The 12212-nt window shown below is 44.8% G+C and overlaps 1 protein-coding gene across 1 annotated transcript; it reads right to left on the bottom strand.

Moving 5' to 3' along the window:
- Nucleotides 1-743: 743 nt before the first annotated feature.
- Nucleotides 744-7269, bottom strand: LOC139931339 (placenta-specific protein 9-like). Its single transcript, XM_071924818.2, has 4 exons — nucleotides 7132-7269; nucleotides 6975-7046; nucleotides 1788-1879; nucleotides 744-1312 (listed from the first exon to the last, which is right to left on the bottom strand). Exons 2-4 carry the CDS (start codon nucleotides 7036-7038, stop codon nucleotides 1157-1159), a joined length of 312 nt encoding a protein of 103 aa, XP_071780919.1. The 5' UTR covers nucleotides 7039-7046; nucleotides 7132-7269; the 3' UTR covers nucleotides 744-1156.
- Between the last annotated feature and the right edge of the window lie 4943 nt (nucleotides 7270-12212).

The following is a 12212-nucleotide window of genomic DNA, read 5'->3' as shown; positions in this document are numbered from 1 at the left end:
CCTCCTTAAATCTGTCCACACGCCATCGGAATAAGCGTAGGCCCGAGACGCCTTTGTAATTATATGTTAATCATTTGTAAATGAATAATAACTGAGCTGATGGATAATTTAAGTGTAGCTTTTCTCTAAGTTACAATACTAGCCTACAGTATTGTCATTCGTTCCTTGATATCAGTGATCATTCCTAATTGGACATTGCTTGCAAGCCCTCCCAACATGTTTCCTATGTGTTAAGTGTGTTGGATGCTGTTATTGTGAGCATATTAACCCAGGTGTTTCAAAAGGCAATTGTGCTAGTGTTTGACCAGCAAAACAGCATGTCTCCCGTGCAACGGATTTCAGATCGATGCTGCCGAGGCGCGGCGTAGATGTCTTCTCTTTGTGGATACATTTTTGAAAATTCAGTGCCCCTGTCGAGACAAACGAGTCCAGAAGAAATAAGCCACTCTTCCTCCTTGTGATCCTATTTTGCATAATGTTCTGTACCGCAGGATTTTTACGGGGAAATCAGTGGAAAGCCTTGTACTGTACCTACCGAAAAAACCGCTCCGTGTGTTTTAACGACATGCTGCTTTAACTGCTTTGATAAAGAAATAAAACTCCTTCCAGTATTCTGACTCCTCTGTGTCTTCGTCACTTTCATTTAGGCTTTACTCTGCGAGGCGTTAAAGGCACAGTTCTGCCAGCTCTACCCATGTGGCTGTGCGTAGACAGTAGAGTAGCGACGGAGAGGGAAAGCAGAGTCAGAGTCCAAATCAAAGTGTATTAATCCTTTTCACACAGCAGTGTAAACATGCCCTCTGAGCTGCGTCACCACTGACTGCGGGGGGGAAAAAAGGCCTGGGACTAAGACAGGAGAAGAGATGAGGTTGTCCCAGGATTAGCGAGACCGAATAATGCAGACAAGTAAGCATTAGTGTCGTGATCTATCAGCCTGTCCCGCCTTGTGTAAGCCTGCCTCCTCTCCCGAGATACACACTTCTTTTGCTACACAAAAAATGCATCTACACAGTCAGATTCTAACAATGCAAGCTACAGGTTTTTGCAGACAGCTGGTTTCATAATTTAAACATTCTCCAAAGTTCAAGTGGAGTTTGACCCTCCTGTGGATGCTGGTTCTGGTTCTTGATGATATTTGTCTATTTCTTTGTCCTGGTTAGTTCAGGAGTGCGCCCTCTCCCCCCTTGCCGTCCAGGATGTCCACCACAGGCTTGCCACTAGTGTCCAACAGGGGGCGCCACTCCGGGGCTTCGATGACATCCAGCAGAGCGGCCAGCTCAGCCTCCAGCTTCTCCACAGTGTCCTCCACTCTCTACGGGGGGGGGGGGGGGGGGGGACAGGGGACACGTTTGTGAGGTTGTCATATGAATGATACATTAATAAGTTGTCCTATGAATAATAGAATCATCCCTCGTATGAATAATACAATCACTCATTCATATGAATAATGCAGGCACTCATAACAGCGTGTAGGTAAAGTCAGAGCGGGACACACCGGGATTTGTGAGGTGAGTTGAGTTTGGAGACCCGGAGCCATCTAATCTAAGTTTGGAAAAGAGCTGAAATCATGGGGTTTTAAAACTGGATGCCTTTGTCGACATTTTATCCCTCGAAAGGAAATGCTGAGGATTCTTTGGCAGCCTCAGATGGAGAGGAGGCTGATATTTAATAATAAAGTTGACAACACCGGGGGAGAAAAAAAACATCCCGGAATCCTGATGATTTCAAACCGCTAAGGACCGTGAGTGTGAGGAAGGCTGGGAGACGGCAGCCACAGGCTCCTCTACCTTCTCCACCACGTCCAGGCGGTTGTGAAGACTCGTGTGCTCCTGACAGGCACTCGAACGCACCGCTCTAGGCTGGAGGGCAGACTCGGGTCCTGGGGAACAAAACACAAGAGGTGCAGCTCAGTCATTTGGCTTCACATGAACTAAGTTTAGTACAGTAAATAGACCACTTAAAACCACTGGGTCATAGTCAAATACTTCTACAATCTACTGATCAGTGTGCGGTTTAAATATACTGATTTTGGAAGTTGTGTGTGCAAATTGAACAATATAAGTATGCCTTGCCTCCACATTTAAAAAAGTATTCATCTTAAAACTTGTGAAAAATACCCTGACTTTAATGTGACAATGAGAGATAGTGAAGTCAACCTATTCTGAAAAACAACAAACATCATATTCAACATACTATACAACCTGGGGACCAAAAAACATTTTCTTAGGATATGAACTCATATTTTGCACATGCCCTGATTGAAGTAAATCACAAATAAAAGACAATAGAAGCAATCTGTCACAGTGGTTATGGGGTTATGACTTCCATCCATCCTAACAAGTCAATTAATCTAGTGTAAAATCTTATTTTTCTTTATTTAAAAAAGTGAAAAAACTGACTAGTTGATTAAGATAACTTCCGTAAATACTAGTGAAATTGCACTGGAAAAAGTGGAATTATTTCACCCTACTGGCAGAATTTGCCACAAAAATTAAGATTTGAAGACTGAGATGGACATTTTTGCAGTGTGGAAAATCAACATTTCTTTACCCACCCACCCACACACACAGTTTCTTCTCTCTCACTCACAGCTCTCTCCACAGGATTGCCATTAGCCTCGGCAGGCAGCTTGCAGCCGAACCACTGAGCTCACCATCACAAAACCTGGCGCCGAGCCATCCTGCTGACTCGGCTGTGCGGTAAACTGAACCGAGATCAGATAAGCCCGTCCCTCGCCAGGATCTGACCTGGTTTATGCAGGAGGACGGCACCGATACACACTCCGCGATAGACTCACCTCACGGGTATGCAGAGATTGTTCTAACAAGGATGGAAGTAGATGAAAAGTGTAAGGTGGGAGGTGTGTAATGAGTGTAACAGTGTTGGTATCAGTCAGCAATTTGGTCTGCAGGCTTATCTCAACACATAAAAGATACAGGATGCACACCAAAATATCCACTGATTTAGAATTATCTGGAGTGTAAAGTTGTGTTACACTCAGCACACTGAGAGTAAACTGTAAAATGCTCTTGGTTCGAATCAAGGCCTCCCAAGTTTCACAGGCCACATGCATTGTTCCAGCCATTTTCCCTCACGGTTATGTTTCCAATTATCCCTTTCTCTTTGAAGCCGACACATTTGAGGGTAAACCTGCATTCTCTCTCACAAGGCTGCGGTGCCGTTTCCCAGCTCCTTCGCACTGTAAAAGCCTGTGGGTCGATCTCACGTTGATAGCTTTTATACTTAATAAATGACTGAACTTTTCATTCAGCTTTCAAATGCTGGAAGCAGTGTTGTTATTTAGATGGAACCTTTGGAGTGTGTGTGGTTCAAAACAGCAAGGGGTAATGACAATCACCATGGTGCCTGACTATGTCTGCTGTTATTGAACATTAACGCATGACGCAAAGGCAGTATAGAGTTGCCTCTGCAGAGTGGATTTTGTCAATATGCGTGGCCAGGAGTGTATCGTTCCTCTCATACCATGGCTGCTTGCCAAAGACCAAACAGGGCCGCACTTTCACCTTTTCTCTCGGAAAAACACTGTCTGGAGCTCGTTCCTTGCCCACTTTTTGGCAAAAACACTTAGGTCCCATTTGGTCTTGCAGCATTCTTTAACAGCTACCAGGCAGCGAGCTGAAAACTTCCAGCGAACCAAAATACCCCGAGACCTTTCCCACACTGAGAACTGCAACCCAAAACTACTTTTCTTTACATATATTTTGTATGTCTTCTGAGGCGAATATTTCTTCTTTTCTTAACAGTTGGTCCAATGGAACACTCATCTGATCGCTATGAGAGAGAGAGAGCAGTACATCAACTCTTAAGCTTTGGATGCTACATTGTGCACAACCTTATGATCTTCCAATAGAAGGCTCAGCACATGGTGTGTACACATTACAGTGCGTTAGTGGATGTAACCAAACGCGGAGTATTCACTCAAATAAGTTCACACCAAGCAATCTGACTGGTCAAACTAGCTCTCATTGATGCTCTCCTCCTCACTTTGTTGGGGCTGTTTATCTTGTCCTCCTTCACATGCACAAGGTTACAAAAATCATTTCAGAACAAAAACAAAACAGCTCAAACAAACCAGTCATTCAGGCCACTCTCAGATCCATGGGTCTAGACTCCAACGTTATTCAATTTTAGCTCTCTCTTCGTAGCTGTACAGCAGATATCTAGTTTTAGAACTGTTAATGTCACCATATTGGTGTGTGTCAAAGATAAAGGTAAATCTATTGTTTTTGCTTCCATGCATAGAATGATAGGAATTGTTTTCCTGCTGCGCTCACACTGCAAAACAGCATCCACTATAACAAGTCATTTAGTTTAGTATAGAGTCTTAAAATCTTGTCTTGTATTAAGGGGAAAAAGACCCAAAAAACAATTCCCACATCTTCATCTGCACATTCTCCTCCAGCGTACAGTCATGACTGAGCGTCCGACCTGTGTGTTTTTACAACTTTGTCCCATGGTAACATTTTACAAGCTCCATTACACGGGCCTCAGGTGTGCCAAATGCATCCAGGCAACGAGCCAAGAAAGCGCAACGGACGGACGGAAGATGCGAGTCGTCTTCATCCGACTTCGCTCGCTGAGCAAACCAAGCAGATGTTTGCACCCGCTGCATCTCCCCAGCCGGAGGACGCTTGGGGTTTTTGTTCAATTCACTCGGGTGCACGAGCGACTCGGCAAAGCTCGCCAGCGCCGGCCCGACAGTGATGAATGGATCGTCTGCAGTCTGCTAAAGACATGAAGAGGGATGCCAAATTGCGACGCACTATTGCTTACACAGGATTTGGGAGGTTGGGATGGTGTTATCTAAATTTAGCATGTTGAGCGTACTGAGTGGTTTTGTTGTTGCGTTTCACGACTGCCATGACCTTCAGCTGTTCGTAGAAAAGTGCTGCTGGTTTCGCTATCAGCGAGAAACGGGCACCAAAAGGCCCCGAAAACCACAGCTGTGCTTCCATGCGTGTGTGTGTGAGTGTTTGTGTATGTATGTGTGTTGTGTGTACACAGCACAGCCTGTTCTTTGAGAAGGGGAAAACTTGCAACAGAGAGCTCCATGCTGATGCATGTGATGAATGTCTTACCCACGAGAAAATGAAAAGGAAGGGGTGTGTGTGTTGGACTAAATAAACTAGTGGCAGTATAACATGGAAATAGCTGACAAAGACCAAGACTGGCTGAAACATATTATCACCAGTTTGTTCAGTAATAATAATAATCCCTTCCTGTTTACGTTGACTTTTGCTCATGTGAAGAGGTTTTGGATGAGAGGAAAACCCCTCCTCCCTTTTTTTTCTGTCCAAACTGTTCCAGGAGGTTGAGAAATCACATCGTAACCCCCCACACACACTCCGAGAAAACACACCACAGGAAAAGAAAACACACATATCTAACTCGGTGACTCCACCCGGGGACAAAGGTGAATGAATGTGTGTGTCATGGTGGTTGTGTGTGTGTGTGTGGCAGAGGGAGTGAATAATTCAGTGTTACTTCACAACAACAACAGTGTGTTCATACAAAGCAGCCTCCGGCCTGGCGGACAGAAGGGACCCGCCCATGGAAAACATCAGGGCATTTTTACTGAGGAATAAACTAGTCTTAAAAGCTTATTTTTCTTCAAGTGAAACAATAGCTGACAATGGGGTGTAATTTCAATGTCACCCTTTTGTAAGGACAGTATAATACAAGTGAAACACAGCAAAACACAACAGACACTGTCTATCACAGTGCTTATGACCGCACTGCAAGAAAATATCCTTCTTAACCAGACATTTAATCTAGTATTGATTCTTAAAATCTTATTTTCCTTAAAAAATAAAAGGTGAAAAATCTATAAATGGCATGAGATGATTTCCCTTGTTTCAACTTTTTTCAAGAGTCTTCTGGAATTTCAGCGAATGATTTTCTTGATACTAGTGGAGTAATCTCCCATAGTCTGACTTGTTTCAAGATGTTGACACTTGGTCCTCAAAAATCCTTAAACGAGTAAAACTGAATTGGCAGAATCTTTCACTAAGAAAAATACAATTTTAAGGTTGAATATGAGGCTAAATGAACTGTTTGTAGGGATCATTTCACCCACATTGGCAGAATTTTTCACTTGTTTTAAGAAAACTAACATTTTAAGACGGAATATCAGAAATGTGCAGGCATGTGTGTGTATATTTCTGTGTGCGTTACTACGTTACTGCAGTTGGCCATTCTTGCAGTATGAAGTCACTGTAATTCACACTGAAGCCTAATGCCGTCAGTCAGTGATGTTGCACAGATTTTGCTCCGGGGGAACGGCCAACATTTTTGTGAATTTCCATGGGATTTTAGTAACGGTGGTAAACAAAGCTCCAACGGCTGGTTAGAGGCAGGCAGGCGGACATATATGGATAAAGGGAAGAGTTGTTGCTAGGAGCTAGGCTGACGGTATATTAGATTAAGTGTTGCCAATGCGGCAGTGGAATTAGTAACAGATGTGCTGGCTAAACTCATAACACACACACACACACACACACACACACATATGATGTCAGTTCGGCTTCACGCATGTTCGTCCAGCCATCACCTACACGCACTTACACACATCTGTGAAACCTATAAAACCCACAGCATCACATATAGAGTGAAAGACAAAGATATACTGTAAAGAAATACAGACTGCAAATTCCATTAGAAACGTCTCATAATTTGACAGCGAGTCAGCATCCACCTTGCTTTTCAACACTGCTAGATCATAAAACGTATTCGCACACCACTGATCTCTACATCATCTGTTCCAGCAAATCAGCAAAACCTGCTCTCCAGAGTCCAAACACCTTTAACAGACTGAACCGCTAATCTACACAGTTGTTTTCCCAGCTGCTGTGCGTCTCTCTGGCCCTTCCCCTTTGACCTCTGACCCCTTGGCCCGCCGTCCCACCCTCCCCTCCTCCCTCCTTTCCTTGACCGCACCCTACCGCATCCCTTACCTGCCGCCGCGTAGCCAATCAGGAGGAGGAGGAGTCCGACCGAGGAGGCGGAGGGGCGGGCCATGGCGAAACCTGCAGACGAAGAGAGAGAGAGAGTGTGTGACTGCTGCTGTGAAGAGGAGAGAAAGAAATAAAGAGAGAGAGAGAGAGTACTTACAGTGTATCCGGAAAAATTCAAAAACTCCTCAAATTCAGAATCAAACACAACTCTTTTTTTCCCCTCCTCAACTCTTCCTCTCCTCCCTCTTTGCCCTGCGTTCGCTCTCTCACTCTAATCCTTCCCTCCTTCACTTGGTTGCGCCCAGTTTCCTAATGAAAACACTAGATGCAGAACAAAAAGCCCAGTATCTGGGAGGGGGCGGGAGGCTTCTTTCTGGGGAGGGGACTGGATCTGGGGTTTAAGAAGAGGGAACTCTGGTTTCATTTAATGCTTTAACATGGATGTTATTGGGTGGTTTAAGGTTTAACTTGCATTTGTGGTCACTGGCACACTGTAAGGCATATTCAAAATCTCCTAAATTCAGATTTAAGTTGATAAATAGCATAATCAGGAACATTCTGCATAACAAAACATGACTATTAATACTTTCAGTGTGCGCAAACTAGCATCATACAAGCACAGGAAGGGCTGACCTCATCCAAACCACGTGAAAAGTGGAGAAACATTATAAGTGAAGTATGCCAAAATAATGTGTACATAATAATAAAAACTAATTATGTAACAACTTTTAGTTTTAACTGATTAACCAAAAGGACAACATAGGCTATGGACACTCAAAGACACTTAACATCAAAGGCAAACAAAACATAAAACAATATAAATTTAGGATTACACAGTAGGGAGATAACTAGATTACTAGAAAGCTACAAAAACTCAAAATAGCAACATAGCACAGCATAGACTGCTAAAAAATAACATAATATCCATAAAATCCAGCAGTTTTACCATCCCTTGCTGACATAGCTTCCATGCTTTCCACCATGGAAGTATTATATTAATTATAATTATATTATTATATTACTTTCCACCCCCTACAGATGTTAGATGTATTATTCATCAGTCTGAGAAACAGGTTCAGGTTAACTGCCTTGCTTAAAGGCACAGTTTGTTCGACACCTTAGATAGAAGACCAGCATCCACCCAGTTGGCAGCTCAAACTGGGACACACCCGTGCCAGTGCTTGATAACAAACCAGTGACTCTCTGGCACCTGGTCAGCTTGTTTTATACCATGAACAGCCATTTCAAATGAACAGAACCTGATGTAAAATCCTCTGTAGAGTTTGAGTAGTGCTCTCATACTCTGGATTTAGCATTTGTATCAGCAGCTGCTACCTGGTCAATCCTGCTTTCCTTCACTCTCTTGTTTGTGTGTGTGTGTGTGTGTGTGTGTGTTGGAATGGCTCATTTTTGAGATAGACCATCCGTTTGACGTAGCCTTCTTGGATAAAATTACCTTGACCTAGGTTATATTGGTAAGATAATGCTCCTGATATTTGACAGCTTTGGACTGTTAGGGCCTTACTGACTGCAAGTCCAACTAAAAACAGCCAAACAACTAATGGGTTCAGTCCCTGCAGTAACAGTTGCCTGGATCGTGTAGCGGAGACGATGACAATGCTTTCTGTATCCTTAAATGTTCTCCAGTCTTGTTAAACGTCTGCAAACCTCTCATGTGGAATTTACTGGATTCAAATAATGCATTTAAAATATCGCTTGTCATGTGAAAACGTATCTCCAAAATATAAACTTTTCAGGAACTAAGACAAAAACAGGCTTGTTTTATAGCTTCACCATCATGCATTTTTCAAGTTTTGAAAGTCTTTCATAAGCACCAAGAGCCATAGAATTTATTCAGCCCATAGAGCAGCATGTAATCCTTCAACTGAAGTTACAACATGATAATCAGCAAAGTTGGAGTTACATGGTCTTCACATGATAACAAAACGCAATTCCTGTATGATAATTTCTTCATTTTACATTGCATCAATTCACAATAAATTTAAAAAAAAATGACTGACATGGACTGATTGCAATGCAGGACTGAATTTATTTTTTGCAGAGGGAATTTCAGTCCTCTGTTTCCTCGGCTGCACAGCAGCAGCTGCAGAGTGTTTTAAACAGCCGGCGGAAGAAACGTTGGACTCTCTTCTTCTTGGTCTTTTTTACCTCTGAAAAGTAAAAGAGCAAAGTCAATGCCTCAGTTAATCTTGGTGGAAGTATTAGCTTCAGTGTGAACTGACCTGATGAAGAACTCCTACCTGATGTGGTGTCAGAGGATTGTTGCAGCTTCTCCTCAGTGCCAACCAGGCTGCTGCTCAAGCCTTCCTGGACTGCAGTAATGGCAGGAGCTTCAGTTGGGAGGCTCAGAGGAACCAGAGGAGCTTCAGTTGGGAGGCTCAGAGGAACCAGAGGAGCTTCAGTAGGGAGGCTCAGAGGAACCAGAGGAGCTTCAGTTGTGAGGCTCAGAGAAACCAGAGGAGCTTCAGTAGGGAGGCTCAGAGGAACCAGAGGAGCTTCAGTAGAGATGCTCAGAGAAACCAGAGGAGCTTCAGTTGGGAGGCTCAGAGGAACCAGAGGAGCTTCAGTTGGGAGGCTCAGAGGAACCAGAGGAGCTTCAGTAGAGAGGCTCAGAGAAACCAGAGGAGATTCAATAGGGAGGCTCAGAGGAACCACGGGACCTTCAGAAGGGAGGGTCAGAGGAACCAGAGGAGCTTCAGTCGGGAGGCTCAGAGGAACCACGGGAAATTCAGAAGGGAGGGTCAGAGGAACCAGAGGAGCTTCAGTCGGGAGGCTCAGAGGAACCACGGGACCTTCAGAAGGGAGGGTCAGAGGAACCAGAGGAGCTTCAGTTGGGAGGCTCAGAGGAAGCAGAGGAGCTTCGGTAGGGAGGCTCAGAGGAACTAGAAGAGATTCAATAGGGAGGCTCAGAGGAACCGCAGGACCTTCGGTAGGGAGGCTCAGAGGAACCAGAGGACCTTCAGTAGGGAGGCTCAGAGGAACCAGAGGAGCTTCAGTTGGGAGGCTCAGAGGAACCAGAGGAGCTTCAGTTGGGAGGCTCAGAGGAACCAGAGGAGCTTCAGTTGGGAGGCTCAGAGGAACCAGAGGAGCTTCGGTAGGGAGGCTCAGAGGAACTAGAAGAGATTCAATAGGGAGGCTCAGAGGAACCGCAGGACCTTCGGTAGGGAGGCTCAGAGGAACCAGAGGAGCTTCAGTAGGGAGACTTGGAGGAACCACGGGACCTTCAGAAGGGAGGGTCAGAGGAACCAGAGGAGCTTCAGTTGGGAGGCTCAGAGGAACCAGAGGAGCTTCAGTTGTGAGGCTCAGAGGAACTAGAGGAGATTCAATAGGGAGACTCAGAGGAACCACAGGACCTTCACTAGGGAGGTTCAGAGGAACCACAGGACCTTCAGTAGGGAGGGTCAGAGGAACCAGAGGAGCTTCAGCAGGGAGGCCCCAAGGAACCACAGGACCTTCAGTAGGGAGGCTTGTGTCCTCTTCTAGGCTCAAATCTCCATCAAGGGGGCTGGAGTTCATGGCTCCATCCACTACAGCTGGCTGAGTGGAATCATCTAGTTCCACCTGAAGAGGGAGAGAAACTATTTTAATTTTGGAAAATTATACTGTTTGTTCTTTCTTTACTCCACAGTATCTTATGCTGCTACTCTATCATACTTGTGCGCAGGTCTTCTTACCTCTGTGTGTTTCTGTGGCTCAAATATCACACAGATTTCCCCCACTGTGACGTCAACGATCCTGGTCAGCAGCTCAGGCCCAAAGCGGTTCAGTTCCTCCACCAGGAGTTCTGGTGTGTATTTCTCTCTCACCTTCTCCTGGATAGAAAGGACCTTCTTGTCCCGGATGGAACGGGAGAAGGCAGCCTGACAGTCCGTGGAGGTCAGAGAGGCGGAGAGCTCGTCCTGAACGGCCTTGGTGAGTCCGACAGCCAGGTCGCTGAGCTGCAGCGAGGGCATGACACACGAGAGGCTCGCCGGATGAATCCAAAAGCCCTGCAGCACTTTGGGCACAACCAGCAACGCCACTTCCTCTGGGCCGAGGAGGCTGCAGCCGGGCCACTGCTGCTGCTTCTCCATCAGGCTCCTGGTGGCTTCCTTAGCCAGCCGGATGATTTGAGGGTCTCTGATGATGAGAGACGCTCAAAATGAGTTGAAATACACATTTTCTTTAACCTATCTTACAACTATTGGCTGCTGCAAAGCCACAATTCCCCCACAGGAATCATTCAAGTTTCATCTTATCTTTTAAATGTGACTTACTGAAAACAAGGACTGTTGGCTTCTGGTGAGTTGAGCACCATTTGGGCTTCAAACTCAATGTCTCTCATTTTCATGCTGATGTTCACCTCCCACATCTGAAACAAGAAATGAGATGCACCATTAAGATTTGACATATTTACAGGATCAATCTAGTGTTATGTGATCATTTACTTCATGAGTCTTTTCATGATCACAGTCTTACCAGCGTGAGGAGAGGCTGGACACTTTCATCAAAACCCTCCAGTTCAAACCTCCACAATCTTCAAATAGAAAGAAAACAGAAGGGTCATCTCAACTGTTGCTCTATTTTCTTCTCATTAGAAACAGACTAGCGTAACATGAGTAGAGTTGATGATAGATTGAGTGGTGGACTGTCTGTGTGTCTCAATAAGTCTCACCGCCCCCTGAGAGATTTCTTGCCCCGCTCCACCAGCCAGTCAGTCATGTCCTCAGCTGTCAGCTCAGATGGGAGATGGTTTTGTCGCTGAAGCCTCAACAACTGCACCATCAGTTTTTTCTACAACAGAATGGAAAACATCAGATGTCCTCATGTTTAAGCATAAGAGATCAGGTGTTTTCTTTTGTGTGGGCCTGAAACAAAAGTGGTTCTTACTTGGGAAATATAATATTTCCTCTCCCAGCAGAGCTGCACAGAGTCTCCGTATATCGGTGCATCGAACAATGCCTTTGAAGGAAATGAGATAATGTCACTCAAAAGCCTCTTATGCTACATTTTAATTACAGCTGAAAATCTTTACAATTTAACTGCAATAAATGCTCACATACCTTGATGGGTCTATAGATGACCCTGTCTCCTTCCACCCAGTCCATGGATGTTTTGTTACTGGATGACAAATCAACAGTGGAGAAACAACAATCAAACGTACAACCAAACTCACAACTACAGAACAGAGGTAAAAGCACTCAAACACAGTTGATACTGGTGGCTGAAATGAACTGA

This window comes from Centroberyx gerrardi, chromosome 15 (genome assembly GCF_048128805.1).
Source record: "Centroberyx gerrardi isolate f3 chromosome 15, fCenGer3.hap1.cur.20231027, whole genome shotgun sequence".
NCBI lineage: Eukaryota > Metazoa > Chordata > Actinopteri > Beryciformes > Berycidae > Centroberyx > Centroberyx gerrardi.
The sequence above is the reverse complement of the archived record's forward strand: the minus strand, read 5'-3'. Positions and strand labels throughout refer to the sequence as shown.

Bases quoted from the DNA above. Each gene is read 5' to 3' on its own strand.
- LOC139931339 (XM_071924818.2), bottom strand. From the start codon at position 7,038: ATGGCCCGCCCCTCCGCCTCCTCGGTCGGACTCCTCCTCCTCCTGATT. The intron at 1,880-6,974 runs GTAAGGGATGCG...TTTGTTCCCCAG, and splicing joins GATTGGCTACGCGGCGGCAG to GACCCGAGTCTGCCCTCCAG. The intron at 1,313-1,787 runs GTAGAGGAGCCT...CCCCCCCCGTAG, and splicing joins GCCTGGACGTGGTGGAGAAG to AGAGTGGAGGACACTGTGGA.